Source organism: Naegleria lovaniensis (assembly GCF_003324165.1).
Source record: "Naegleria lovaniensis strain ATCC 30569 chromosome Unknown tig009, whole genome shotgun sequence".
Lineage (NCBI taxonomy): Eukaryota > Heterolobosea > Eutetramitea > Acrasida > Naegleriidae > Naegleria > Naegleria lovaniensis.
In genome coordinates this window covers 140349-164715 of record NW_025407831.1, presented here as the reverse complement: position 1 = coordinate 164715, position 24367 = coordinate 140349, and the positions used below count along the sequence as shown (strand labels likewise).

Below are 24367 nucleotides of genomic sequence, written 5' to 3'. Positions count from 1 at the left end.
TAACTTATTGCAAACGGTGACACCCTATTTATTCTTTGTTGATATTCACAGCATTATCAATGACAGCCACCACCTCGTTTTCAGGCGAATTGATTTCGATAGAAAACATTCTGCTGCTTCGTCTACGAATAAGGGATATCTTTTCTTCTCCTTGCTTTGAATCTGCTCTTTTGATTTTCGTTTTTGAATTACCACGTTTGAGATTATCTGGAGAATATTCCTTAGCAGAAAGAGCATTGTCAATGTCTTGAGAATCAACCACAACTCTTCGAGTGGAGTGCATTTTTCTGAGCTGTGTATGGTGTTTGTAACTTCGAATTTCATCTCCCATCATTGGGGCTTGTACTCCAAGCATGTTGGACTGATATTTAACCATGAAGCCAGGATTTTCTGCGGTATTGTGACTTGAAGGCTCGTCCATTGTCACCCATGGATGTTCTTGGAGTTCGTCCATTGTAATTCTGGTTTTCGGATTTTTATCTAGCATTCTTGAAATTATATCTTTTAGCTCCTTGCTTGCTGTTTCTGGAATGTGAGGTTCTTCATGTTGAATCACATAATATAGATATAACAGTTTTGATGCCCCGGCTTCATCAGATTTGAAAGGAAGAGTTCCAAAAACCATACAGTATAATGTGACACCAAGGGCCCAAATATCTGCCAACTTTCCTTGTATTTTCCCCTTGTAGCACGCTTCAGGAGGCAAAAACGCAGGAGTGCCTTGCGAGTCGTCAAGTGAATCTTCTTCATCGTCCTCCAACAATTTGCTTACTCCAAAATCCGACAGTTTTACCTCTCTAGACTTTGTGAGAAGAATATTTGATGGCTTGATGTCTCTATGTACAACTCTGTTGTGATGAAGATATTCCAGCCCGTTTAAAAGTTGTCTAAAATAGAATCTAGCCTCATCTTCAGAAAATGGCTTTTGACCAGATTCTAAAATTCCGTCATCATTCAGTTTCATTAACTCTCCTCCATCTATGTATTCAAACACCAAACATATTTTGTCATTCATAGGATCATCAATGACCTCTAACAGACGAACAATGTTTGGGTGATCAAGCTTTTTCAAAATTGCAATTTCATGTTTGATTTTGTTAATTTGACTGTTTTGCTGCTGTCCAGGAGCCTTGTATTTTCGCTTGATGTTGTTAATTAAGGATTTGTTAATAACCTTAATTGCAACTAGCTCTCCATTTTTTGCACTCTTTCCAAGTTTAACAGATCCAAATGATCCCTTTCCAAGCTTTTTGATAATTGTATATTGGTTGATTGTTTTCCTTCCGTGAACATCTCTTCCATGTTGGGCTGTTGTTGTCATTTCAACATGATGAGATGGAGTGGCTCCAGCAATACTCATTCTTCGTCTTGGAGCCGTTTTCACTTGGAGCATGGAAGTAGGTTGAGGGGGAGGAGTGATAGGTTCAAACGATTTTTGTTTTTCCATTCCTAAAAACTCAGAATGACGTCGCTCTTTTTCTGGTGCGTTAAGTGTTGCTCCAAAAGTGAAATTAGGGTTAAAAAGAAAGTTGGAAGGTGTCGAAGTGGGTTCTGTTTTTTCGTTTTGTTTGATTTCATGTAACAGACTCGGCGAGTTGGGCGTACCAGCAAACAAGGAATGTCTTCTCTTAATGTTATTGGGTAGGAGTAGCTTGTCATTATTGGTAAGTCTTGAATTAAATTTGAAAACAGAATCTTCTAGTTGCTTCCGCAACTCAACCATCGGATCGTTGGAGAGCTTCGAAGTAGTTGTGGGGTGAGATAATTTTTTGTCGACAAGAACGTTCTCTCCTGGAGACGTAATCTTGTTGTTTCTAGGAGATGACAGCTTGTTAGTTCTAGGAGATTTAACGGAGTGGGGAACAGTTGGTATATTTTGATCGCTCTTCCCTCGAGGGACTGGCTCAACTTTAAGTTCAGAAGGTCGTAAGTTAATAGCATTTTCACTCTTGTTCCTTGTTTCTTTTTGAGGAACAGTAAGCGATCCATTTAGGGATCCAAAGTTAGACACTGGAGTTTTTGTCACTGGACTGCTCAAGTTGCTGAGATAATGCGGCCTGTTTCTACTTCTGGCTTGATTGGAAGCTGTGCTCGTTAGGGAAGCGCTTGATGATGAATATGTCACTTGTTGTTGATTGCTATTCTTGGTGGAAATCAGAGGTGTGATGTCATCATTTGGGATATTATCTACAGTGGTGGAGGTCGTGGAGGCGGTTGAAATTACTGAGAAATCTAGCGAGTTTCTCACGCTGTTGTTGTTGTTGGAAGAAATAAAAGGTTTTGAAGATGTTGAGGAACCATTGCATTTGACATCACCTTGAATCGATCGATTATTTGGGTGTTCTAGATTGAGAGGAGTTGGACGTTTGGCTTCTAACGAGCCCGAAGCTGCATACGCAGACTTATCTTTTTCTTGTTTGATGTTGTCTTTCCTTGAAGGCGACCTAGAGTCTTGAAATGTTGGGTTGCTCTTTCGTTTTTTTGTTGGAGAAGAAGGAGAAAACGAAGACGGAGAGGGGTCCTCTACCATGTCGTTCTTTACAACAGCACAGGCTGACACGGAACCTCCCATTAATTCTTTTCTTTATGACCCTATGTGATTGTTTTTAACGATGTTCCGAGTTATGATTCACGACAAAGCTTGTATTTTCAATTCCTGATGATGTTAGTCTGATGCTGCCGTTTAAACAAGGCAACACTCGTTGTTGATGACCAGTGTGTTCGAGTAACTAACCGATGATGATGATGCTGATGAAATTTACTTCATGAAGAGAACGGCCTCTCTTGTTATACCGCTCAAGTAATCGTAAATCTCTAATATTTATCGCCTCGTAGTGCGTGGGCGGGTGCCTAGTTTTATTTTTTTAGAGTTGGTGATGAAGCTGTGCGCTCAGCTCTCGAGCTTTGAGATTCCTTCAGCCTTTTGAACAACAATCACGCTTGCACCAGCAGATCCTGTACAAGTATATAAGGACGAAGGCGGTTAGATCAGCTCAATAACTTTTGGTGCAACTTCAAGTTCAGCTTCATATTTTCTCTCATGAATTGAAGTTCGCGGTAACGCTGAGCACTTGGAGAAAGAGGCCCTTCAAGGCTGTTCATTCGCTCGAGTTTTCGTTGAATGGCATCTTCGTCAACTTCTTCGATGGGTGCCAATGGACGAGCAGAGGGAGGATGTGGAATGGATTGGCAACTCAGAGAACGTTTAAGCTCTTCTTCATTGGTATGAGCAGGTGAGGTGGAAAAAGGTAGTGCTCCAAGATCAGTCAGGAGACTCTTGTTGGATTTCTCTCGTTGAGTCGGTGAGGGACTTCTGGATCTTAAAAAAGAGGCATCACGGAGAGGTGGTATTTGAATCTTTGGTTTTTCGTGGTGAGATTTATGAGAGAATTTAATGGAGCTTTTAGCCGTTCGAGTTTTTGAGGGATATGTGCCTTGAACTTCCACCACCAAACTACAAAGGATGGTTACAAATATTTAAATGATATTGAAAATTACGTACGTTTGATTAATAAGCTCGTCAGGGCTCTCCACCCATGGCAGTGTTAGGGCGTTGAATTTTATCATGCTTGGTTCGTTGAAAATGATAAAACAATCTCGGTTGATCCGTAAATCTTTCATGATTGTCACTCGCTCAATAGGCATAAGCTCATCATAAATTTTTACATCAAACAGTGCATTGGGATGCTCAGCCAATTGATGAACTCGAATTTCAAATGCAAATACCTCCGCTAACTGTTGGTTCAGATCAGTGTAAGAACTTGTCACTTTAAACACAGGACTTGGTATTGCACTGCTTTCTTGCGAGCGATCTACATCTTCCAAAGCAGTTCGATCCATGAGAGAGATACCTTCAGAATTTGTTGTACTCTCGTTTTGTAATGTATCATCATGATTAGGTTTGGTTTCGGTTGGTGTTGTTGGTGTTGAGGTCTTTAGAAAGGCCTTCTTTTTCTCTATTTGCTGAATGTGCAGAGGAGAGCGATAATGTACAAGAGTATCAGGCACTTCAATTAATTTTCTCGTCTTTTTCGTTCCACTTTCCTTTAATTTCATGTCGTGGTATTTACTTGATGTTGCTTCCTGCTTCTCCTTAATCACATCCCAAAAGTTTGACGTTTGTAAATTTACATTTGCAGAAGCCATCATGATGAACGATAAATCGTCATGATCATCCATGGGCCTTCCTACATTCAATTTTCGTTCATCATAATATTCATTAATTCTCTTCTCCTTATCATCCAACATTCGGAATTGCTCTTCAATTTGCCGTAAATTTCGTCCCTTCTTCTCTGGCATTGGAGCAAATTTCTTGCCCCTCGACAATACTGAGCTCATTTTTTCCAAGTTGCAAATTCAAGCATTAAAGATCATCAAGAGAGATGAAGGTTCGTTGTTACTGGCTCGTGAACAAGCGGCCGCTGCCTTGTTTTGAAAGAACATGTTTTCTACGTATATGGCATGAAGCAATAACAGGTACAGACTTGTTGGAGAAGATGAGGTCAGAGAGGCATTAATAGAAGATACAACATTGTATTCTCAATGATGATCTGTGGTGAACGTTTCATGGATGATCAGAGCTCGAATTGTTTGTAAATCCTTTTGTAAAAGTTGAGAATGGATAATGACCAGCATGTAATCTAATTGTTGAGAAACGTATGAATACTCTGGCTCAATAATAAAATTCATAATGAGTTGATCTACGTGTCGTTGAATGGCATCATTTCTCATTGTGAGGAAACGAGGATGACTTTCTTTAAGAGCTTCAAAATCTTCATTGAGAGCAAAGAGTCCTTGACAAGCTAATAACTGTCTCTCGAATGTAATACTTTCTAGTAGGATGTGCTCAGTTTCTTGTTGAGAATTTTCTTCGATTTGTGATGGTGAGGCCAAATTCGTACTAGTCGTGGAAGGAGTAGCATTGGATGGACAATTCTCAGCATTCTCACTAGGTGTCGAAGAAGCAGAAGCTGAATGACACAAATAACATGCTAAATTCGTGCATTCAGTGCATTCTGCTTTCTTTCCAAAGCTATAAAAAAGAAAAGCTCGTAAGAGTAAAATATCTACTAAAAGCTCTGTGTGTTTTCTTGATTTTGTGGATAAATCAATGGTAGAAATATCGCTATTTGATTTAAAATCAATTTCTTCGAGTTCATCCACTGTATTAATTCTCAATTCCATAGTAATGAGAGTGAATGCATTTTCACAGTCATTCAATGACTCTCTCATGTTCGTGACAACATTAATTTTGTCAGAAATGTTTTTGTGCATCTTTTTGTGTCTCTTGTAATCCGTGATGGCATCTTTTTGAGGTGACTTCTTTTTCTTGAATTTTTCGATCAAGAATGAAACAATTCCATTTTGAGTGAGTGTTGATCCAAACATGGGTGAAGAACATATGGCCACAAGATGGTTGTCAATTTGTAAGAAACATTTCATAAGGGAGCGGTAGTAAAATCCTTCACACAATGTTGGATTTAAAGTGATGGCTCTCGTGAGGTTTGTGATGGAATGTTTCAAATCATTTTCTAAATTTTCGTTAACAAATCGAATGGATAACTTTCTCTGTTGATAAATGTAATTTTTCTGACCTTTGATTAATAATATCAATCGAGCAGAAGATCCCATTTCGTCATTTTGGTTGTGCGACGTTAAGGACATGAGTTGAGTTGCAGTTGATCTTGTTGAAAATGTGGCAGAATATCTTCCTTTTTCAACGCCATTGAATGTAATGGTGTTTCTACAGTAATAAAGCATGGCTAACAGATAATAATAATATGACCATGCCATGTGAATATCGAAATATGAGCTTCCATTCAGATCAACTCCAAAATAACTTGAATATTCGGTTTTTTGTCTCTGAGCAGCATCAATCACAAAGAGTTTAGCTCTTCGTGTTGCTTCCTCGTCAATCACTTTGTGTGAAGAAAATGCAAAAGAAAGAGAAGATCTTCTCATCAGCGAGTTAAATATGAGGTCATCACTACTGGAGCTTGGTGGAGATGCAGTGTTATTGGTTTGTGAGGCAGCCGTGCTTCTTAATAGAGCTCCTTTGGTAAAATACTCGACCGCTTCATTGATGCAATCATTCATGAGCAGTACAATTCCAATATCGATCAATGATTCTTTGGTCAAGACCGTTGCCGAGTTGTTAAAAGTGTTGGATCTTTTCTTTGCTTCCAACTCTTCAAACTTTTTCAAATTTTCAAGTGCTTGTGGATAACAACCATTCGCACTCTTAATTTGCAAATTCAATAAATAATATTCGGGTGTTTTTTTCACATAGGAACTGGACATGAATTTTTCAGCATCGTCATAGTGTTGCTTTTCATAGAGAATTTTGGCAGCCTTAAAAAAGCAATCTGTTTCAAAACACTTATCGGTGGTCATGATAGTTTCTCCATCGGCCAATGCCTGATCAATATTTCCCAATTCAATATGACACATCATTCTCTCATAATACACTTCACTAATCTTTAAAAACAAGTGATAATTCACAGGACTCATGGTCAGAAAATTCACAGCTTTGGTCAAATCAGGCAATGCTTCCACAATTCGATTCAATTTTAACAGAGCTTTTCCTCTAATGAAAAACAATTCTCCTGGATTCACTGGATTGTTCTTCAATGCCTCCTCTGCATACACAATCACATATTGAGGTAAATCTCGAATCCAACAAATTTTCGCGAGTCCTTCCCAAGCTCGAGCACAAGATCCTTCCTTACTCAGAGAAATGGCCTTTTCAAAGTAATGAATGGCCTTACTATATTCATTACGATACACATAGCGATATCCTTTTTCCACATAATCTTCACTCGAAGTTTCACGACGAGAAGAGAAAATTCCAAGTTTTCTCTTACTTGAAGCGTTACTGCCATGAATGATTCGATAGCGTTCAATGAATAAATCCTTCCATGGATTATTGTAATCGAGAATGGAAGACATGGAGCTATGGTGGTGTGGTGGTGTTGGGAAGAACATGGTTTTTCGTTGACTCGAAGTGACCATGTTACCATTATAGTGATGATGAATTCGAGAAAATCTTGCTGCACTTGTTGTTGAATGATTACTATTAGAACTTGTTGTTGTTGTGTTGAGAATATGATCAGAAGAAGTAGCTCCAGCAGTAGTAGTAGTAGTAGTAGTACTCGTAGTAGTCATAGTCGTATGTGTTGTAGTAGTTGTAGTTGTCAAAGTAGTATTATTCACATGTTCTGAGGTGTTAAGGTCAAGGCGGAATGTAAGATTGGTGCACCAATCAAAAACGATTGTCTTGATGAAACGATTGGTGTATCAATATCCCAAAATACGAGACGATGAGGAACTTCCCACACAGCTCGATAATGTCGTTGCCATTCATTCTCAGCCAATATATGAAACACTCGATTCGTGAGTCGGCACGATAAGAAGTCTTTCAATTCTAAAAAGCAAAGAATGTAATGAAGTAAATCGTTAGGTAAATCTGAGAAGGTGAGTGGTTTGGTTGGAATTGCTGTTGCGAGAGTGGAATTTAATTGTTTGAGCTCGTTGGTTGCATTTCTCAATATTGTGTCCAATGATAGAGATGAAATTGCTGAAGGTGGTGTCAAGTTTTTACTTGTAGTTGTCGATGGTTGTTGTTGTTGTTGTAGTTGAGAGAAGGAATGGATTGATTTTTGAGGAGACGGAATTTGGTTCGTTTCCAAATATTGTTGTTGATTCATGAACAGAGGAGAGTGAATCATTGGTGTCTCCGAAGATGATAATGAAGAAGAGGAATTTGAGAGTGTGGTTGTGGTTGTGGTTGTGGGTGGTACTGTTCCTCCTCTCGGTGAGGTATGATGATGATGATTTAGAAGTGAATGGATTCGAGGAGAAGAGGATGCATGTTGTTGAGAGGATCCTAGAGGTGAGGTCACTCCTGTCCCAATGGTATTGTTGGAGGTAATGGTTTGGATCGGAATGGGAGAAGAGAACGATGGAATCATGGAAGGTAATTGCTGATCCGATGATGAGGACACAATGGGAGAGTGAGTAGTGTTCATGAATACTTGAGAAGCAGCAATATTGGAAGAGGATAGGGTTGAAACATCTCTCGTTGTGTTGTTGTTGTTGTTGGGTGATGATTGGGTTGTTGTGTATGGGAGTTGTTGTACTTGTTGTTGGGGAGGAAGAGATTTGGTGCGTTTTTTTGACATTTTGCTGTCACACACAAAACATGGAACGCATGGTTTGTGTGTTCTCTGTTCAAAGAGTGGAATCAAAATTATAATTTCAAAAATGTCAGTGATACTTTTTTCGTTAAATTGAAACGCTATTGTTTATGGGCTTACACACGTCAATGCCGTTCGTCAGAGTATGAGGATGCAATTCCGCTTCTACCTTGTTCAATAGTGGCATAGGTGGCTGGAGGATTGTCACCTTCATTCTGATCGTCGTCTGCGTCTTGACCTAAACCTTTGTACGTTCTATTTTTCAAAAAGAGCATCGAGGGAGTGTATTGAGATTGAACCAGTTGACGTTGCTGCTGTTCTTGCAAGACCAGAGATTTACCATCGTCTTTGCTCTTGAGAATCTCTTGGGAAGAGGCTGTTGATTTTCCAACTCGGTAAACGAACCTGAAATTAAGGAGACAGAATACGACTCTGTGTCATCTTGTGGCTGTTGCAGTGGAGACTCATGGTCTTCATCCTCGAAAAGTCTATTGAAATCCAGTTGATAGTAACCTGTCCACTCTTTGCCATACTTCAACGCCAACTCGAGCTCGAAAGGAGTGATAATTGGTTTCACATATTCTCTAGATTCAATAAGTGAATTTTGAGAGCATCCAATAAGGACAAACATGTCAATCTCCATAAAATTAGCTAGTTTGGGTACATTCAATTTTCCTACGAAAAATAGATAGAATTTTCTGTTGTTGTCAATAATGAGTCGCTTCACATATTCTACCATTTTCAAGTAATTCTCAACAGATACAGTAGCCACTAAAATTCCAAACACTTGAGCTTCTTTTGCTTTTTGTACGAGGGCAAATCTTCTTGCCAAGGTTCTTGATATACCTGCCATGCTATCATTTTCTATCTTGTTCTTGTAGCCAGAATAAACTTTAAACGAATGAGTATTATATTCCATCATGAATTGAGTAATAAAAGATCCTAACTCTCCAATGAAAAAGAATCTGGCCTTCTCACTTGGTTTTGGAAATATTTGGTTACTAATTTTGGTTTCATTTTCAGAAATTTCTGTGGTAGTACTCCCAGCAACGTTTTGAAGAACTCTGGATTCGTATAGTTTTGAAAAGACTACTCTTTGAGATTGGATGAGTGGAATAAGGTCTTTCTGAATTCTCTCATAATTTACCAAGTCATAAATAACGATAACTTCTCCTCTTGCGACTCTTCAACAAAATTGTTCAATGCCTTTGCACATTCATTTACATCTAATTTATAATTAACTCCAAAAACGTGAAAAACTGGTGTTCTCTTGACTCTTTCATACCACCAAATTCAAAATAATATTTGTCGACAAAACAATTAAATTATTGAAAACCTACGGTTGAAGACAAGCATTTCCGTAATGAATAATAAACTCTGCGAAAATATGTTGTGCTCCAACCTCATCCACACAGCAGCTTCCATATGAGGTATCTCCCAATATATAAACTCTCAAATGATTCGAATCATTTCCTAGATGATGCTGTTTAGTATACTCTGAATTTATAGCAAGCTGAGAAAGTAGCGAAAGTGTTGAATGAGTATTGAAATCTTCAATATCTCCGACAGGTACTTCTTCATGATTACTTTCATTTCTACCATTCATGGTATCATTGGATTGATCTCTTTCCATTCTCCGATGATAATGATTTTTCAATTGAAAAGATACCAAAGATGCATCCATCAACAAGTCGTCGGAAAATTGTAACGCCACAGTCTTGAACCCATTCCGAATAATAATATCCACGCTTTCCGCAATTTTATAACACTCATCAAATTGTTCAATGGTATACTCATCTAAATGTCGACTCAAACACGTGTAGCTATGAGAGTCCTGCGAAAGTGAAACAGTTTGTTGAATGGCACCAGAACCATCATTAGTGAGAGCACTCATTTTTTTCTTCCAACAAACTGTTGATTGCCAAAGACGAATGGTGATGAAGTCGTAGAGAAAATACAAATAAATACTTGGTCACAACACCCTTTTCAATGATTATACCAAGCTTTTTAAATTTTTCTCGAAATGTCATTTGCAGGAGATAGAATATTGAATTTTTGGAATTTCATGAATTGGCAAATAAAGCATAGGTGTTGTTCGAGTTGTTCCTTGTTTGAATATCGTCAGAAAAGAATCGAATAACATTATCAATCTAACCAGGGCGAGCCATTCATTTGAATGAAATGCATGTTCTTTCCCTTTTTTAAAACATTTTTCATCTATTTAATTTGCAGTTTACCTAAACAAGACGCGATGATCAAAGGTTCACTCTCTCAGTTGAGAGATTGAAATTACATGAACTATTTCGCACCCATTTCCACATCAAACAAAGGGTGATCCAATCTGTGGAGGGTCCTTTGTTCTCGACTGTACCATTTCCTCTTGCTTTTGTAATTCCAAATCTTGATAGCGTTCTGATTGGTGATGAATTACTGGGGTTGGTGCCTCTTCAGCCATGGAGAGAGATTGGTTTTAAAAGACATCATTAATGACCAAAAAGCATTTTGGCGCTCTTGATAGAGAGACGCTGAAACGGTGTGTTTTATTCAATTGAGGAGCAAACACTTTGAAATTCATTTGAGATTAGTGTAGCGAAGAGTAAACCGCACACTGACAAATGTTGATGCTAAATTGGTTGAGCATCTCTCTCTTGAGTGTCGACGACATTCGACGCCTTATCAACACAGGTTACTTGCTTGTCAATGAATTTATCATTTGAAAAAAGAGAAGACACCAAGTGACAGAGTAACATTCTGCAGTCCTCTTGTATTAAGTCATTCCACCAGCTCTCTCTCATTCCCAAAATATTTTTCCTGCCAGCAATTACAGGTTCAAGCTCCAACATCTTTTCATCGTACAACTCCACACTCTCGTAAGCGTTGTGGTTGACAACACTATATTATAAAAGCAAAGTTTGAATTCATTCTTTTCCACGCATTTGGACAACTCGATTCAAGAATGAGCAATAATAGTGCCAATGGACTCATCAGTCCTACCTCTCCCAACAACAACAACAGTGCCAAACGCATTAGTTTTCTGGAGGCTAATCCCTCAACTCCTCCTCGAAAAACCTCTCCCGTTAAAAACTCTCCTCTCAATAACATTTTAGCCTCAAGAACGAGAGCCAAATCAAGTCCAGTACCACCCGGTGCGTTATCTCCTCAATCGCCTCCAACAACGTCGACCATGACTTCCTCTGGCTCTTCCCTCACTTCACCTACATCTCCCAATCATCATCATCATCATACATCCTCCATCACACCTACCCGAAGAATGAGCATCTCGGTTCCCAATACAACCTCCACGCTCTCTCCTCTCCCATCGGCACAGAAAAAGGAAGGACGCAAGGAACGACTCTCCATCATCTTTAGACTCTTTGATAAGGACGAAGATGATCGTTTGAATCCACAAGAAATGAAAGATTTTTTATGTTCTGTTTTTTACGGTCCTGAAATGAAGGACATTCTCTCCGAGTTGCAAACCACCTATAAGGATGGAGTGAATTTTGAGGAGTTTGTTCAATTGTGTCGAGACGAGAGTGCCAAGAGCTCAGCCTCTGTGAATGCTTCGAAAAGTCCAATGTCGAATGGAGGAAGAAGAGGAAGAAGTGCCACTGTGCATGTTTCTGCATTTTCCAATCAATCACAAAAGCCATCAATTTCTCCTACTTCATTGAATGATGTTGAGGAAGATGATGGATTCAGTGAAGAGGATTTGAAAACGGTGTTTAGTGAAATTTTGGATTCCAACGATGATGGTGTGGTATCATTGAGTGAATTCAAGAAAGTAATTACTAATTTAGGTATACAAAATACATTCTCTGATGATGAACTTGCATTGCTTTTTGACGGAAGCAAGACGTTGAGTTATGAGCAGTTTAGAAAACTCGTGACCATGTAAACAAGCAAATCACTCGCTCCTGTAAAGTACATTCATGACTCCCAGTAAAAATGAATTTGTGTAAGAATTATTTCCATTTTTTCAAGTTGGGCAAAGAAGATCTTGAGTCTTTTGAAATACTTGAACAGTTGTTAACATTAACGATGGATTTTTTAATCTCAATTGACAATCTGACAATTATCTTTCGTTGGACACCACGGTGGTATTTCAAACAATTTCGAATCCACCTTCTCGCTCATATCGTAATAATCAAATCTTTGAACAGAATTAGGATCCACGAGTGTTCGACTCAAATGCCAACATTGTGAAGAATCAGAACTATTCGTTTCATTCTGAACGACCCAATCTTCAAAATAGAAACCATGTTGCAATACTCCAAATGACAATTTGGTTGCATCTAAGTTGAGAAGTCTTGCTTTTTCAATGTTGCCATCAGGTATTCCAAAACATTGAATCAATTTTCTGACATTGGGCGATCGTTGACAATGACATTCTCTCGAGTTTGAAGAATTTCCCAAAAAGTATGTGTAATCATAATATGCATCTTTTACGAGTAACGAAATACTTGATAAGGTTAATTCATTTGAAATACCATTCTTTTTCTGGGAAGAATTCATGTTCATAAACTCCTCCGAACGTTTACGATTAGAACCAAAATCATAATATTCTTTTGTGGTTGTCATTGAAATGGATGTAGAACCACCAGAGGATAAAGGAATGAAAGAATAGGAGCAGGTCATGCTGCATACCTTGGGAAGACAGCAATAAGGCTCATCACTGCTCGATGAAAGACTTGTCTTTGGCAAGATGTTAAGAGATTCAACACACGGAATGATGAACGTCATCACGACTACAACAAAGCTTGCCAAAACATGAAGATGAAAACATTCCTTGGACGATAAGGTTGTATGCATTTTGTTTTTTCAAGAAGCAAAGGTAGAGGAACTTTGAGCGAAGTCAGTTTGAAAGAGATTTTATGATTGTAACCAAGTGTGAGGTGAGTAATCGAAACGAACGGAACTGTTCATGTCCTACGCTTGAAATGGTCATGTTCATAAAATGATGAAACATTTGTTAAGAACTAGCCTCGACGAACTTCAAAAAAACTGTAAAGTAGGTCGTTGAAGCTTTTATTTGAACAAGATAAGGGTATGATCTTCTTGAGCTGACTCTACATGTATTCATTGTTTCATTCATCTCAATTAAAAATCTGACAATTCTCTTTTGGTGGACACCACGATGGTATTTCAAACAATTTTGAATCGAGCTTTTCACTCATGTCATAATAGTCATACTTTTGAACAGAATTGGGATCTACTTGCATTCGACTCAAATGCCAACATTGTGTGGAGTCAGATCCTTGACTTCCTTCCTGAACTACCCAGTCTTCATAATAGAATCCACTCTGTGGTTCTCCCAATGACAACTTGGTGGCATCCAAATTAAGAATTTTCGTTTTTTCAATTTTGAAACCAGGCATTCCAAAACATTGTTCTAATTTTCTGTTATTGGGTGTTCTTCGACAATGGCATTCTTTGGACGACGGGCTACTAGTAGAATTTCCCAACAAGTAGGTATAATCAAAAAATGTGTCCTTCACGAGTAAGGTAATACTTGAGATTACGACTTGATCGCTTTTTTTAATACGATCTTCTTCAACGGTAATATTCATAAACTCTTCGGATCGTTTACGTTGATTGGTAAAATCATAAAATTCCTTGATGGTTTTCATCAATATGGAAGAGGATGATGAACTCAAACGAATGAAGGAGCTGGATGAGGTCATACTGCACACGTTCGGAAGACAACAATAAGGATCACTGTTGTTGTTGATTGGTTGCATGATACGGAGAGAATGAACACTTGCAGTCATACTCATGCACACCAGTAGTGATGAAATCATGATCAACAACATGAGAGATGCAGCAGTTAGAAGAGTCATTTTGTTTTTACTGGGTGGAATTTGTTGAGGTACTTTTGAAGGGTTTTAAATGGATTATAATGGAGTTTGAGATAATCGAAACAATTTGATCTGGTCCATGATTGCCAATCTATTCTAGTACAAAACGGTCATGTTGTGGAATTCGATCTGTCATGAAACTCCGTAAAACGACCTCAATCGAAGAGGGAAACGCTACTTGCAACGTTTTTACAGTTTTTATGCTCATGTCCTTTTTTTCCATAACAAACAACAACGAATACTTGTCCAAACGAAAGAACATGTTATCTGGTACGGAAGTTGACCTCCTCAACCACTCCAAATTACGTTGAAATCCGATTGACCATTTAAAAAACATCAAAACTGTCATCCTTCACATCTCAGATCCACCCAACAAAAAATGACAGCCTCCTCTCCTTCCACTTCCTCCAACAATTTGGATCAAAGCAGCTCCATCGAAACGACCATCAGGTAAGAATTTCTTTGGCGGATTGAATGATTGAATTTTGATCATTCGATGCGATGATGATGATTGTGTTGAAAATATTTTGTAAAATAATTTTATTATTATGGATACAAGTCAATTGATTGTTGCGTATGAAGTTTTGGTTCATTCGCATTCTATTGTTGCTGTAGAATCGAGCATTAAAGGTGATATTGTAGACAAATATAGACAGGTAAGTAACAATGATGGTTCGAATTTTAATTCATCATATGGTTTGACATGTTTGACATTTGACGGTGCATTATCAACTACTTTTCACGTCGCTCAACCATCATCATTGTCATCTCATGGATCATCCTCTTCTTGCGTGATCATGTCATGTCCAATTTCCACTCCGTTGAATCCACCATGATATGTTTTCATCTTCTTCTCTATCTTTTCACACTCCCATAGATTCAAGAATGGAAAACAAAGGAAGAACACATCAATTTCCAAACCAATTTGGAATCAGTCAAAACTGTTCTCATTCGTCTCTCTAAAGATAAAAACAACTTGTTGAAGATTTTAGATTCCATGGCAGATATCATGTCCAATTATTCATTGTTGAAAGATATTAATAGTAAGAAGAAAATTATTATTCCTGAAAGAAAGGAAAATGATTACATTGATAATGTCATTATGAGGCATATGCAATTGTGTATGCAATCGTTTAGACATCACAAGTAAGTTGTTGATCGAAACAACAATGATGAACCATTAACCTTGTTGTTTGTCATGCATGTGTCAACCAATTGTGTGAAAATTGTTTCACTCATCCTCAAATCATTCTTTCTCACTTTGAATCATACTCTCAAGTGATTTGAACCCATCCTCAAAAGTCTACATTCCAGATAAAATTCAAAAGATTTGCTACGACAGAATTTACAATGACATTTTCGTTGAAGACTGTGGAAAGCTTCTCGGTGAAATTTCGAGCTTCCAATTAGACAGTGTCTTACAAATCTTGTTGACAAGCTTTGAAAAAGTTGGCAAATCACAAACTGAAGCCAAAAACTTTTTACCATTACAAAAGCTTACCAAATATCTCGATTTTTGCTTTGCCGACGAGGAACGTACAGAAGGTACTCTGAAATATCTCGATGCCATTCGTCAAAAGCTTCCAAATTTGAAAAAAGGCAAGAAGGAATTAATGCCATTCATTTGTGAAACTCTTATTCACATTTATGAACAAACCTTAACTGGTGTGTTCATGCATGATGAAGAATTCAAATTACTTGATAACGTTGAACATTGGGAGAAGCGTAAAAAGCAATTTAAACAATTCTCGTCAAACAATGAAGCAAATAATCGCTTTTGGCTATTCTTCCAAGAGATTTATGACAACTTATCAAAATTGGCCCAAAAGAAAGAAGCTGAAACCATTGATTTAGTTACATGCATGGCCATGATGACATGTCGTGCTAAGGAAGATTTATATCTTCAATATTTCCCTGAACTTATCAAATATTTCCAAGATGGACTCAAAGATAAGAAGGAAAGATTTGCATTCTTCAAATCTATCAAACTATTTGTAACTTATTTACCTAGTGATTACATCACCAAAGATTTGGAAAGATTCAGTTCGTTTGTGAAATTTGTTTCTGACCAAATTTTCCACAAGAAAGTCATTTTAAATGAATTCAGACAAGATGCAGAGACCTTCTTGGTTGAATATGCCAAGAAACAACTTCACAGAACTTGGCCAAAACTCATGGATGAAATTCTCAAAGCAGAGAACATGAAAATTCACACCAATGAACATCGAGCTGTTGCTCTTTCATCCATTTCACGAGTTGCTCGATTATTCCCTGATGAAATTGGAAAACAAAACTATGTATTGGGAGTTCTTTGTACATCAATCTTTACAGATGAAAAGATGAGACAAGATGTTTCATTGTTGAGAAATGTGTTAAAATGCTTCCCAAGAGTTAGAAACACATCAGAAGAGAAGATGAAAGAGATTAGAAATATTATTGGGGCTCATTGTTTATTACATCCAGATAGATTTGTTTCAAGAAATGCCTCAGAAGCTCTTGTCACATCTGTTGAAATGGAACCAGGAAAGACCTTTGTAGATGTTGTTGAAAAGTATCGAGAAGTCCTCGTGAAAGTGAATGAAATTACAGCTGAAAATGCATTAAGACTTTTGAAAGATTTATATCTCATACTCGAAACTTTTATTCACAAAGTTCAAGAGTCAGAAAAACTCATTCTCGGTCTCGATGTTCAAGAATATAACTCTGTAAGAAAGAAGCTTGAAGGAATGTGTCTTTTGTACATTATTCACACTGCTCCTCAAGTCAGAAATCAAGCTGTCAAAGTGTTAAAGCAATTATCTAGACCTGAATTGAAAGCAATTACAAAGGAAGTGGCCTCTGCAAATACCTATCTTTTAGATGACTCGATTTTAGTGTTACCAAGCAACCATACAAACGCCAATCCAGATTACATGCCATGCATTGAAGAAATGTGTAAACATCATGTCGATGATGCCATCACAAAAGCTTGGGATGAACTTGTCAAACGCTGGAGTTATGGAATTGCTGACTTGGACCTCAAACGTATTGAATTGTTGGCCAATTATTTGAAATTCCTTTGCTTGTCGATTAGACCATTTTTGAGTGGAAAAGCAGAGTCATTCTTGTTGGAATTGGTTCAATTACTGACCAAACAAAACTCTCTGTATCGTAATCATGACAAGATTAAGACTGCTGTGTTAAATGCTCTTGAATGTTTACATCCATCAAGTTTGTACATGTTGTTAACACAGATTAGATTGGTAGAAGTACAAAGAACTTTCATTAAGAAGGAAAACAAGATTGAAAGCAGCGATCCTCTCTATGAACAACATATCATTTCACTCTTGAAGAGAATTATTACCAAAACCATCAGTCATGTGTCACCAACAGAATTCTTGTTTGTGAAACAAGGAATTTCTGTGAGAGATTTCTTTGATGAACTTATTTCTAATTGGACTTGTAAAGATCGAATTGATGTAAAGGACATTCCCGGTTCTTTCCTCACCATTGAAACATGGAAAGATGCTGTTGAAATTATTGCCACTTATTTGAAACATTTGAATGCCATTAGCAAGCAAACAGCTCTTGAAAAGAGTACGGAAATTGCTGAACAAGCATGTGTTCACAGTCACATGTTCAAGAAACACAATGTTCACACAGCACTTGTTAAAATTTTCAATTTCCTGCATTTCAGCCTCTCAGCATTACCGTTCAAGAAGCTGCCAATGCTGTTCAATATTTGTGTGCCTTTGGAGTCATTGAAGATGAAAAGTTCATTAATGACATTCGTAAATACTTTGAAACAGTGATTGTGAACAATAGAAATGAAGTGGACATTGTTCCTGCCATGTCAGAATTTTTGAAAAACAATCCACAAACCATTCGTTTATTCATTATCAATTCATATTATGAATCTTTCAATAGGCTTTGAAAGATGATTTGGAAAGCACAGAAGACGATGACAGTAGTCGACTTAGAAAAACTCAACTCAAAGGATCTAAAAAAGAAGTGGAAGGTCTTATCGAAAAAGAAATTCAAGAACGTGAATTTGAAAGACAAAAATTCAAATCCAGCATTCCACACATTTGTAAGAGTTACTTGTCAGCCATTGTAAAGGTCATGGAAGATCGTTTAGATCACTGGATTCAAGAGCAATTTGTCACATTGGGCGGAATGTTCTATCTCTCACTCATTCACTCGTGTACCAGAGGAAACATTTCATTGCGTGACAAGGCACATGAATTAATTAATATTATCATCAAATCAGATGCTGCTGATGGAACGATCAATTATGGAACTACCTATCACGGAACAAGTATTGGAGATGAAAGTGTCTTTAAAAAGACCTTGTATGATTTTTCAGAATTTGTTTCCAAGAGCGCTCCTCAAATTACGTTTGATTTGTTTGCGGAGGCTGACAAAACTGTGGATTTATTGGATGGAGTCAATAAGGAGAATACTCTTCGTTTGTTGATTCCATGGGCATACAACTTTGGAGGTTATGTGAAAACATGTATGGACAATGGAATTGGTGACGGTAACTACAAGATGAAAGATTTCAAATCTCAAACCTTATTGAAACACGTGTACTCTCTCACTGAGAAACTGCATGGAGGAGAAGATTTACTTGTGGACGATTCACCCAAGACCACCAATCTCAACAAACACTATCTCGAAAAGATTTGGTACAACTTGATCAAATCTTCCGAACAATGCAAATGGGTCATTCCTGAGACTGTCAAATTCATTGTTGAGAATTATGATTTTGTCTTTTCACAATCGAAGGATAGTACCAATCAACCCATCAATGCCACTCATACCTTATTGCGAGCTGTCTTGTGTATATTTGCAGAGACGAGAAGAGTTTGCCATTCATTCTTGAGAATATTGTTGTTTATTTGAGAGATTACAAGGCGAAATTCCCAGAAGGCAAGAAAGAAATTGCTCAATTTATTGTTGACAGAGGACTTGAGTCTCCATCGAATGCTGAAATTTCCAACTTGGAATTGAGTGCCTTGCAATTATTGGTCGATATTACCTATGAACATGATCTTGCTCTCATTCCACACTTGCCAAAACTCTTCATGAATTGCATGGTTCTTTTCAATTCATGTCAAAGCACACGACCATACACTGAAGCGAAACTTATTCTTGAAAATATTTGTCAATCTCTCGCCATTAGACATCGAGATCAAAATACTTCAACAACGAACTATGTTGAAAAGGTATTCCAATTCCTAGTTGAGAATTTGAGAAAGAGTAATGCACCAAAATTAACACGTGTGCGATCTTTCATCACACAATGGACTGAATATGTTTCCAAGAAGCATCGTCCTGATCTTGCTGAAGCAATTTCTGAAATGGCACTCAATTGGGCTCTCCAATCCAAAGACAACAAGATTTCCCTAGAATCTTACTATATCTTTGAAGCACTCAACAAGAACTTTGCCTATGATGTGATTGAGAAACTCGTTGCTGGATTTTTCGATGCTGTCCGTGTGAGAGATGATGCCAAGATTTCAATCATTATGGATATCTTCTTCAACATTCCATCCGATAAGTTGGCTCCTCCAAAAGTTTCCAAACTCTTATTCCAAGTTGTTTTCTGGCTCTTCTTCTCATGGAATAGAGCGCACTTTGCAAGAGGTCTCAAATACATGCTCAAATTGCAATCTCTTTCTCAAAGTGACAACATTGATGAATCAGTTTTGAATTCATCCATGTACAACGTATGGAAGGGATATACTGGTGAAGAGACTGTGGATGTGAGTGTGTCACGTGTCATTTACAAGGGAATTTTCGATCAAGAAACGTTTGCAGATACATTTGAATTGTATAACAATTTGATCTACCGATTTGATACATTCCTTCCAAAGGGTTCTAACATGCTTGTTGCTACAACCTTACTCATTCAAGCAGTTCTCTTCCTTTCTGGAGATTTCTCAAAGAAACCACAACTCAACAAGTTGTTTGAAAAGTATGGAAATGAATTGACTGAATTCAAGACTGCCTTTACCACGTATGAGCAAGCATTCAATCAAGTTCAATCAACATTGGTCACCAATGAAGAATTGGTTTGTGACATGGTTGAACATAACAAGGCAACCACACAATTCTCTCAACATTTCTCAACTGCATTCCAAAAGGTCTTCTCCAACAAGAATGGAAACTTTGTGGCTTGGGCTCTTATTTCCTTGCCAAAGAATGCAAATATCAACAATTGGGCTTTGGCTTCCATCTTACTTCTCAGCAAGTTATTGCCAGTTATTTTCCAACCAGGTCTTTGGTCCATTGCTGAGATGACCAACATTTCAAAGGTGGTTATGGAATGCATGCCAGACAATAGAGCCATTTCACATTTCAAAAATTCTCTCTTCCAATCATGTGCCAGAGATATTATGGAATTTATTTCATTCCATGCTCATGAAAAGCAACAAGTCTACACCAAGAAGGAAGCAGAGACTGTGTTCCCATTCTTGAATCCAACACGTGGTTTCATGAAAGCCGTTCGATCTGAACGACCAAGTGACAAGGAAGCATTCGTAGGAACCAATGAACTTGAAAGAAATATTGCTCGTACTGAAATTATTTGTAGAATGTGGTATCAATCATTTAGCTTACAAATTGATCCAAATGTCAACAAAGACGAGGCTACACTTTTGAATACTATCATTGATTTCAAATCTCAGGAATCTACAGAACCTGTTGCTCCAAGTACTCCTGTGGTTGCAAATTATTCCAAGGTTATTTCTCAAAGAAGAAATCCACAAGAGGAATCTCCTTTGACGACTCCTCAATTGGATGCACAACAGGTTGATGATCATGGTGATCTCAACGGTGATGACGACGAGCCTGAAGATATCATGATACCTCCACCACCAGAGAGTGACAGCGAGGACGATGAGGAAACGGTTGAATCTCATGAATCTGTTCAATAAAAACACCTTTTTTCTGTATGCTTAGTGTTTTCAAATTATGACAACACAGCTGACGATGGTCTTTTGGATAAACTAAATGCTGGTTTTTTAGGGGAATATGAAGATTGAGGGCGTTTTCGTTCCACTGTTGATGGTGGTGAGTCTATTGGTTTTCCTTGATACGAATTTCTTGAGCTTAATCGAGAGGAGGTCTCAGACGAGTAAGTAGAAAAGAAGGTATTGTTTGGTGCTTCTTTCCTCACACCATACGAAGTTGCTGAAGGTCGTTGTGTTTTCGAAGGTAATGCTGGAGAAAAGAAGTTTGAAAACGTTCCACTAGGTTTCGTTGCAACGTCAGAGAGCTCTTCAATTCTAGATACGGATGGGGAATCAAGCTCCTCAGGGGAATGGGATCTTGCTTGGTTCACTTGGTGGACTGGGTATTCGACAGGCTCTTCTTTTGCAGCGACAATACTTGGCTTTGGTACTCTTGCACTCATTGGTCGTTCCGGAAGTGTGACGCTGTTTGGCTTTTTTCTTAAGGTGATAGATGCTGATGACGGTCGAGAATTTGGTTGTGAGGTCGTTTGTGGTGTTTGTGGCCGTGATGACCCATAATTGTGGCGTTGCGAAAACAGGTCTTTGGTGTCACCATTCACCATTAATGTTGAAGGAAATGTTGTCCTTCTTGCATGATGAGGGTTCGTAAAGTAATCACTTGCATTAAAACCTTTCTTTTCAGGAGATGAAGATTGTCTTGCATGACCGCTTGATTTTTGGAAAATTTTTTCCTTGAGTGGGTTAAATTTGTTATCCTTATTAAAACTGCTGTACAATGGAATACTAGGATCATCCAAAGCTGACCGTTCGTTAAATAAATAATACCAATATTTAACATCAGACAAAGGCACATGTCCAAAAGAACAAGCGTTTCCTCCCTTGTCAACACCATTAACGTTAGCCCTATTGATATTTTCTGTTACATGTTTTTTTTTCTCTCGTGTGACAACAATTGGACTTCGATCCAACAATCGTTTTGGTGATTTTGGTTCATCATTGTGTGATTGAGGTAAAACACTAGTTTTGGGCATTGTAGTACCCTCTCTTAAATGCGTAAATGGAACAAAAGCATTTTCAAATAATTTATCTTGTGTTGGTGGTACTATATTTCGTATCGTTTCTCCAGTCGTAAAAACACTTCTTCGCTGATGATTCATTTGATACTTGGGTGATGTAGGTTGACCTTTCAACGCTTCCTCCGCATATTGTTTTTTCCGATTCTTTTCAAAAATTGATCCACTTGGTTCCGATGATGCAAAACACCTACCTCCAACAATTCCGTCCTCGTTTTTGCACTCGATCCATAATTTGCAAACGTCAATCCTTGATGAGTATTGTTCTGATGGTTGTTGGCGTTGGGCCCAGAGCCTAACGGTTGTCGAGAGCTCATTTTTTTTAACTGTTGTTTTTGGCGGGCAATTTTTTTTATTATCTCCGTAAATTACGAAACTCGGATTTGGTATGTACATCCAAATGTTGTTCAAAAAAGTCTTCCATATGGAAATCGTATTTAAAGATTAAGAGAGGATTACGATCGTAGTTTGGCCCGAACTCTCAAATTTCCAGGTCGAGTGGTAATTCCAGGAATTCTCTGAATACGATCCTTTGGATTGCTTTCGTCATTGAGTAATTCGAATTCAAAGGTTTGAACTAATTTGGCAAGAATGGCACAACCTTCCAACAGTGCGAATTTGTATCCTAAACATCTTCGATTTCCAATCATGAACGAAAGCCATTCAAAAGAGTGTTGAAATCGTATTTGACTTTCAGAAGATTCCATAAATCGTTCAGGATTAAATTCCAAAGGATTTTTCCAATTCTTTTCTGCATGACACACTGCTGAAATACTAATAATGACGTCGGTGCCTTTTGGAATTTTAAAACCACCCAGTGTGACATCTTTGGTTGCAACTTTGAGAACGCCAGGAACTGGGTTATGTAATCGAAGAGTTTCCATCAATACTGCATTGGTATAAATTAATTTTTCGTAATCTTGACAAGAAATTGCTGATTTAGAGTTGGAGCTGAGAGCCATCACACTCTCTACTTCTTGACGAATCTTTTCTTGAATATCTTTGTGTTTCGCGATGCGATACGTTGCCCATTGGAGTGCTGTTGCAGTGGTCTTTTGTGTGTTATATTGAACATGGTTCTCAGTAACAATAACAAACACTTACCTCATGTCCTGCTAATGAAAAGATATAGGCATTGCTCTTAATAGCCTCAAATCTTAATTGAGTAGGAATTTCACAATCATTCAATTCCATATTCATGGAAGGTTCCATCATGAGACTTAATAAATCTTGATGATTATATTCTTCCTTGTTCAAAATTTGATGTTTTCGTGTGGAAATAATTTCATCTAATTGATCACTCACAGTCTGAATGGCCTTCTCAACTCCTAACCATTTGGAAACTGGTGTGTACAAATAGCCTAATGGAAATCCAGCGTATTTCAAAAAGTTTTCAACAATCACGCCTCGAGTGAACATGATTTCAATGGCCTTTCGAAATTCAACTCCCTTATTGAATGGACCATTTGGAGTTTCATGTTTGGGTTCGATCGAGTCAGATGAATTTGGGGAAAAGAATCCAAAATTTAAACCAAAAACACTCAATCCTAGAATATGTAATGTCAAATCCGAATAATCCTTCATGTTCATTTCAAACCCTCCTTTCAAATCATGATTCAATTTCCATCGTTTTTCAACCATTTCATCAAAACATTGACTTGCTAATTCGGTCAAGTGTTGCAAATTTTGTGATGAAAATGCAGGAGAACAAATCTTGTGATGCATTTTCCAAGTCTCATGATCACTCGTACTCAAAATATTATCTCCAAAGGTTCTGAATGCATGATATGTTTCAGGATTCTTTTTAAAACATTTTTCTTTGGTGACTGTCATTTCCTTGATGAGTTGAGGATCATTGAGAATGACCATTCTTAGAGGCCATAGAAACTCGAACGAGACCAGTCTTGGCTTCTCCTCTTTCTTGAATGAGTTTCTCGACAGTGTCTTCTCCTCCGAAATAAATGTGTTCAGCAAAAAACGGAATCTTTGATGGTCAACAATGAATGCATGGCGAAGATTCATGTCAATGGTTGGAACACGTCTTCTTGATGACTTACCGGAATAAAGCTAAAGAAGTATTGAAAAGAGCCTGGAATGTGTTTCACTTTTCGGTAATTCCAATAAATGCATAAAGAGCCATACAGAAACCATCCTGTAAGACAAACCATGGAGAGTATTGCAGCGTCTAACAGAATTGATGTAGTAGTTGGAGAGAACCAACACCATAGGGATGAAGAGTTCATGGAGCTTTGCGATTTCTTTTGATGTTTTTTGTTTGATTA

General features: G+C 37.8%; 12 protein-coding genes across 12 annotated transcripts; 2 read left to right on the top strand and 10 right to left on the bottom strand.

Moving 5' to 3' along the window:
* Window positions 1-28: 28 nt before the first annotated feature.
* On the bottom strand, window positions 29-2572 carry C9374_000076 (uncharacterized protein; the record flags this gene model as incomplete). The annotated part of the gene is made up of 1 exon (XM_044697582.1): window positions 29-2572. The coding sequence occupies one exon, from the start codon at window positions 2570-2572 to the stop codon at window positions 29-31; it is 2544 nt and encodes an 847-aa protein (XP_044552629.1).
* A 416-nt stretch (window positions 2573-2988) lies between these two features.
* C9374_000075 (uncharacterized protein) lies at window positions 2989-4338 on the bottom strand (the record flags this gene model as incomplete). The annotated part of the gene is made up of 2 exons (XM_044697471.1): window positions 2989-3454; window positions 3503-4338. The coding sequence occupies 2 exons, from the start codon at window positions 4336-4338 to the stop codon at window positions 2989-2991; spliced, it is 1302 nt and encodes a 433-aa protein (XP_044552628.1).
* A 201-nt stretch (window positions 4339-4539) lies between these two features.
* Window positions 4540-7164, bottom strand: C9374_000074 (uncharacterized protein; the record flags this gene model as incomplete). Its single annotated transcript, XM_044697360.1, has 1 exon — window positions 4540-7164. One exon carries the CDS (start codon window positions 7162-7164, stop codon window positions 4540-4542), a length of 2625 nt encoding a protein of 874 aa, XP_044552627.1.
* Window positions 7165-7208: 44 nt separating this feature from the next.
* On the bottom strand, window positions 7209-8180 carry C9374_000073 (uncharacterized protein; the record flags this gene model as incomplete). The annotated part of the gene is made up of 1 exon (XM_044697251.1): window positions 7209-8180. The coding sequence occupies one exon, from the start codon at window positions 8178-8180 to the stop codon at window positions 7209-7211; it is 972 nt and encodes a 323-aa protein (XP_044552626.1).
* Window positions 8181-8320: 140 nt separating this feature from the next.
* C9374_000072 (uncharacterized protein) lies at window positions 8321-10089 on the bottom strand (the record flags this gene model as incomplete). Its single annotated transcript, XM_044697144.1, has 4 exons — window positions 8321-8559; window positions 8601-9196; window positions 9343-9471; window positions 9536-10089. 4 exons carry the CDS (start codon window positions 10087-10089, stop codon window positions 8321-8323), a joined length of 1518 nt encoding a protein of 505 aa, XP_044552625.1.
* Window positions 10090-11151: 1062 nt separating this feature from the next.
* On the top strand, window positions 11152-12093 carry C9374_000071 (uncharacterized protein; the record flags this gene model as incomplete). The annotated part of the gene is made up of 1 exon (XM_044697033.1): window positions 11152-12093. One exon carries the CDS (start codon window positions 11152-11154, stop codon window positions 12091-12093), a length of 942 nt encoding a protein of 313 aa, XP_044552624.1.
* A 158-nt stretch (window positions 12094-12251) lies between these two features.
* C9374_000070 (uncharacterized protein) lies at window positions 12252-13007 on the bottom strand (the record flags this gene model as incomplete). Its single annotated transcript, XM_044696922.1, has 1 exon — window positions 12252-13007. One exon carries the CDS (start codon window positions 13005-13007, stop codon window positions 12252-12254), a length of 756 nt encoding a protein of 251 aa, XP_044552623.1.
* Window positions 13008-13291: 284 nt separating this feature from the next.
* Window positions 13292-14035, bottom strand: C9374_000069 (uncharacterized protein; the record flags this gene model as incomplete). Its single annotated transcript, XM_044696810.1, has 1 exon — window positions 13292-14035. The coding sequence occupies one exon, from the start codon at window positions 14033-14035 to the stop codon at window positions 13292-13294; it is 744 nt and encodes a 247-aa protein (XP_044552622.1).
* A 397-nt stretch (window positions 14036-14432) lies between these two features.
* On the top strand, window positions 14433-20973 carry C9374_000068 (uncharacterized protein; the record flags this gene model as incomplete). Its single annotated transcript, XM_044696699.1, has 6 exons — window positions 14433-14503; window positions 14613-14709; window positions 14931-15199; window positions 15333-17823; window positions 17960-18875; window positions 18941-20973. 6 exons carry the CDS (start codon window positions 14433-14435, stop codon window positions 20971-20973), a joined length of 5877 nt encoding a protein of 1958 aa, XP_044552621.1.
* Window positions 20974-21008: 35 nt separating this feature from the next.
* On the bottom strand, window positions 21009-22402 carry C9374_000067 (uncharacterized protein; the record flags this gene model as incomplete). The annotated part of the gene is made up of 2 exons (XM_044696588.1): window positions 21009-22232; window positions 22280-22402. 2 exons carry the CDS (start codon window positions 22400-22402, stop codon window positions 21009-21011), a joined length of 1347 nt encoding a protein of 448 aa, XP_044552620.1.
* A 138-nt stretch (window positions 22403-22540) lies between these two features.
* Window positions 22541-23918, bottom strand: C9374_000066 (uncharacterized protein; the record flags this gene model as incomplete). Its single annotated transcript, XM_044696477.1, has 2 exons — window positions 22541-23137; window positions 23190-23918. 2 exons carry the CDS (start codon window positions 23916-23918, stop codon window positions 22541-22543), a joined length of 1326 nt encoding a protein of 441 aa, XP_044552619.1.
* A 19-nt stretch (window positions 23919-23937) lies between these two features.
* C9374_000065 (uncharacterized protein) lies at window positions 23938-24328 on the bottom strand (the record flags this gene model as incomplete). The annotated part of the gene is made up of 2 exons (XM_044696366.1): window positions 23938-24069; window positions 24143-24328. 2 exons carry the CDS (start codon window positions 24326-24328, stop codon window positions 23938-23940), a joined length of 318 nt encoding a protein of 105 aa, XP_044552618.1.
* Window positions 24329-24367: the final 39 nt, after the last annotated feature.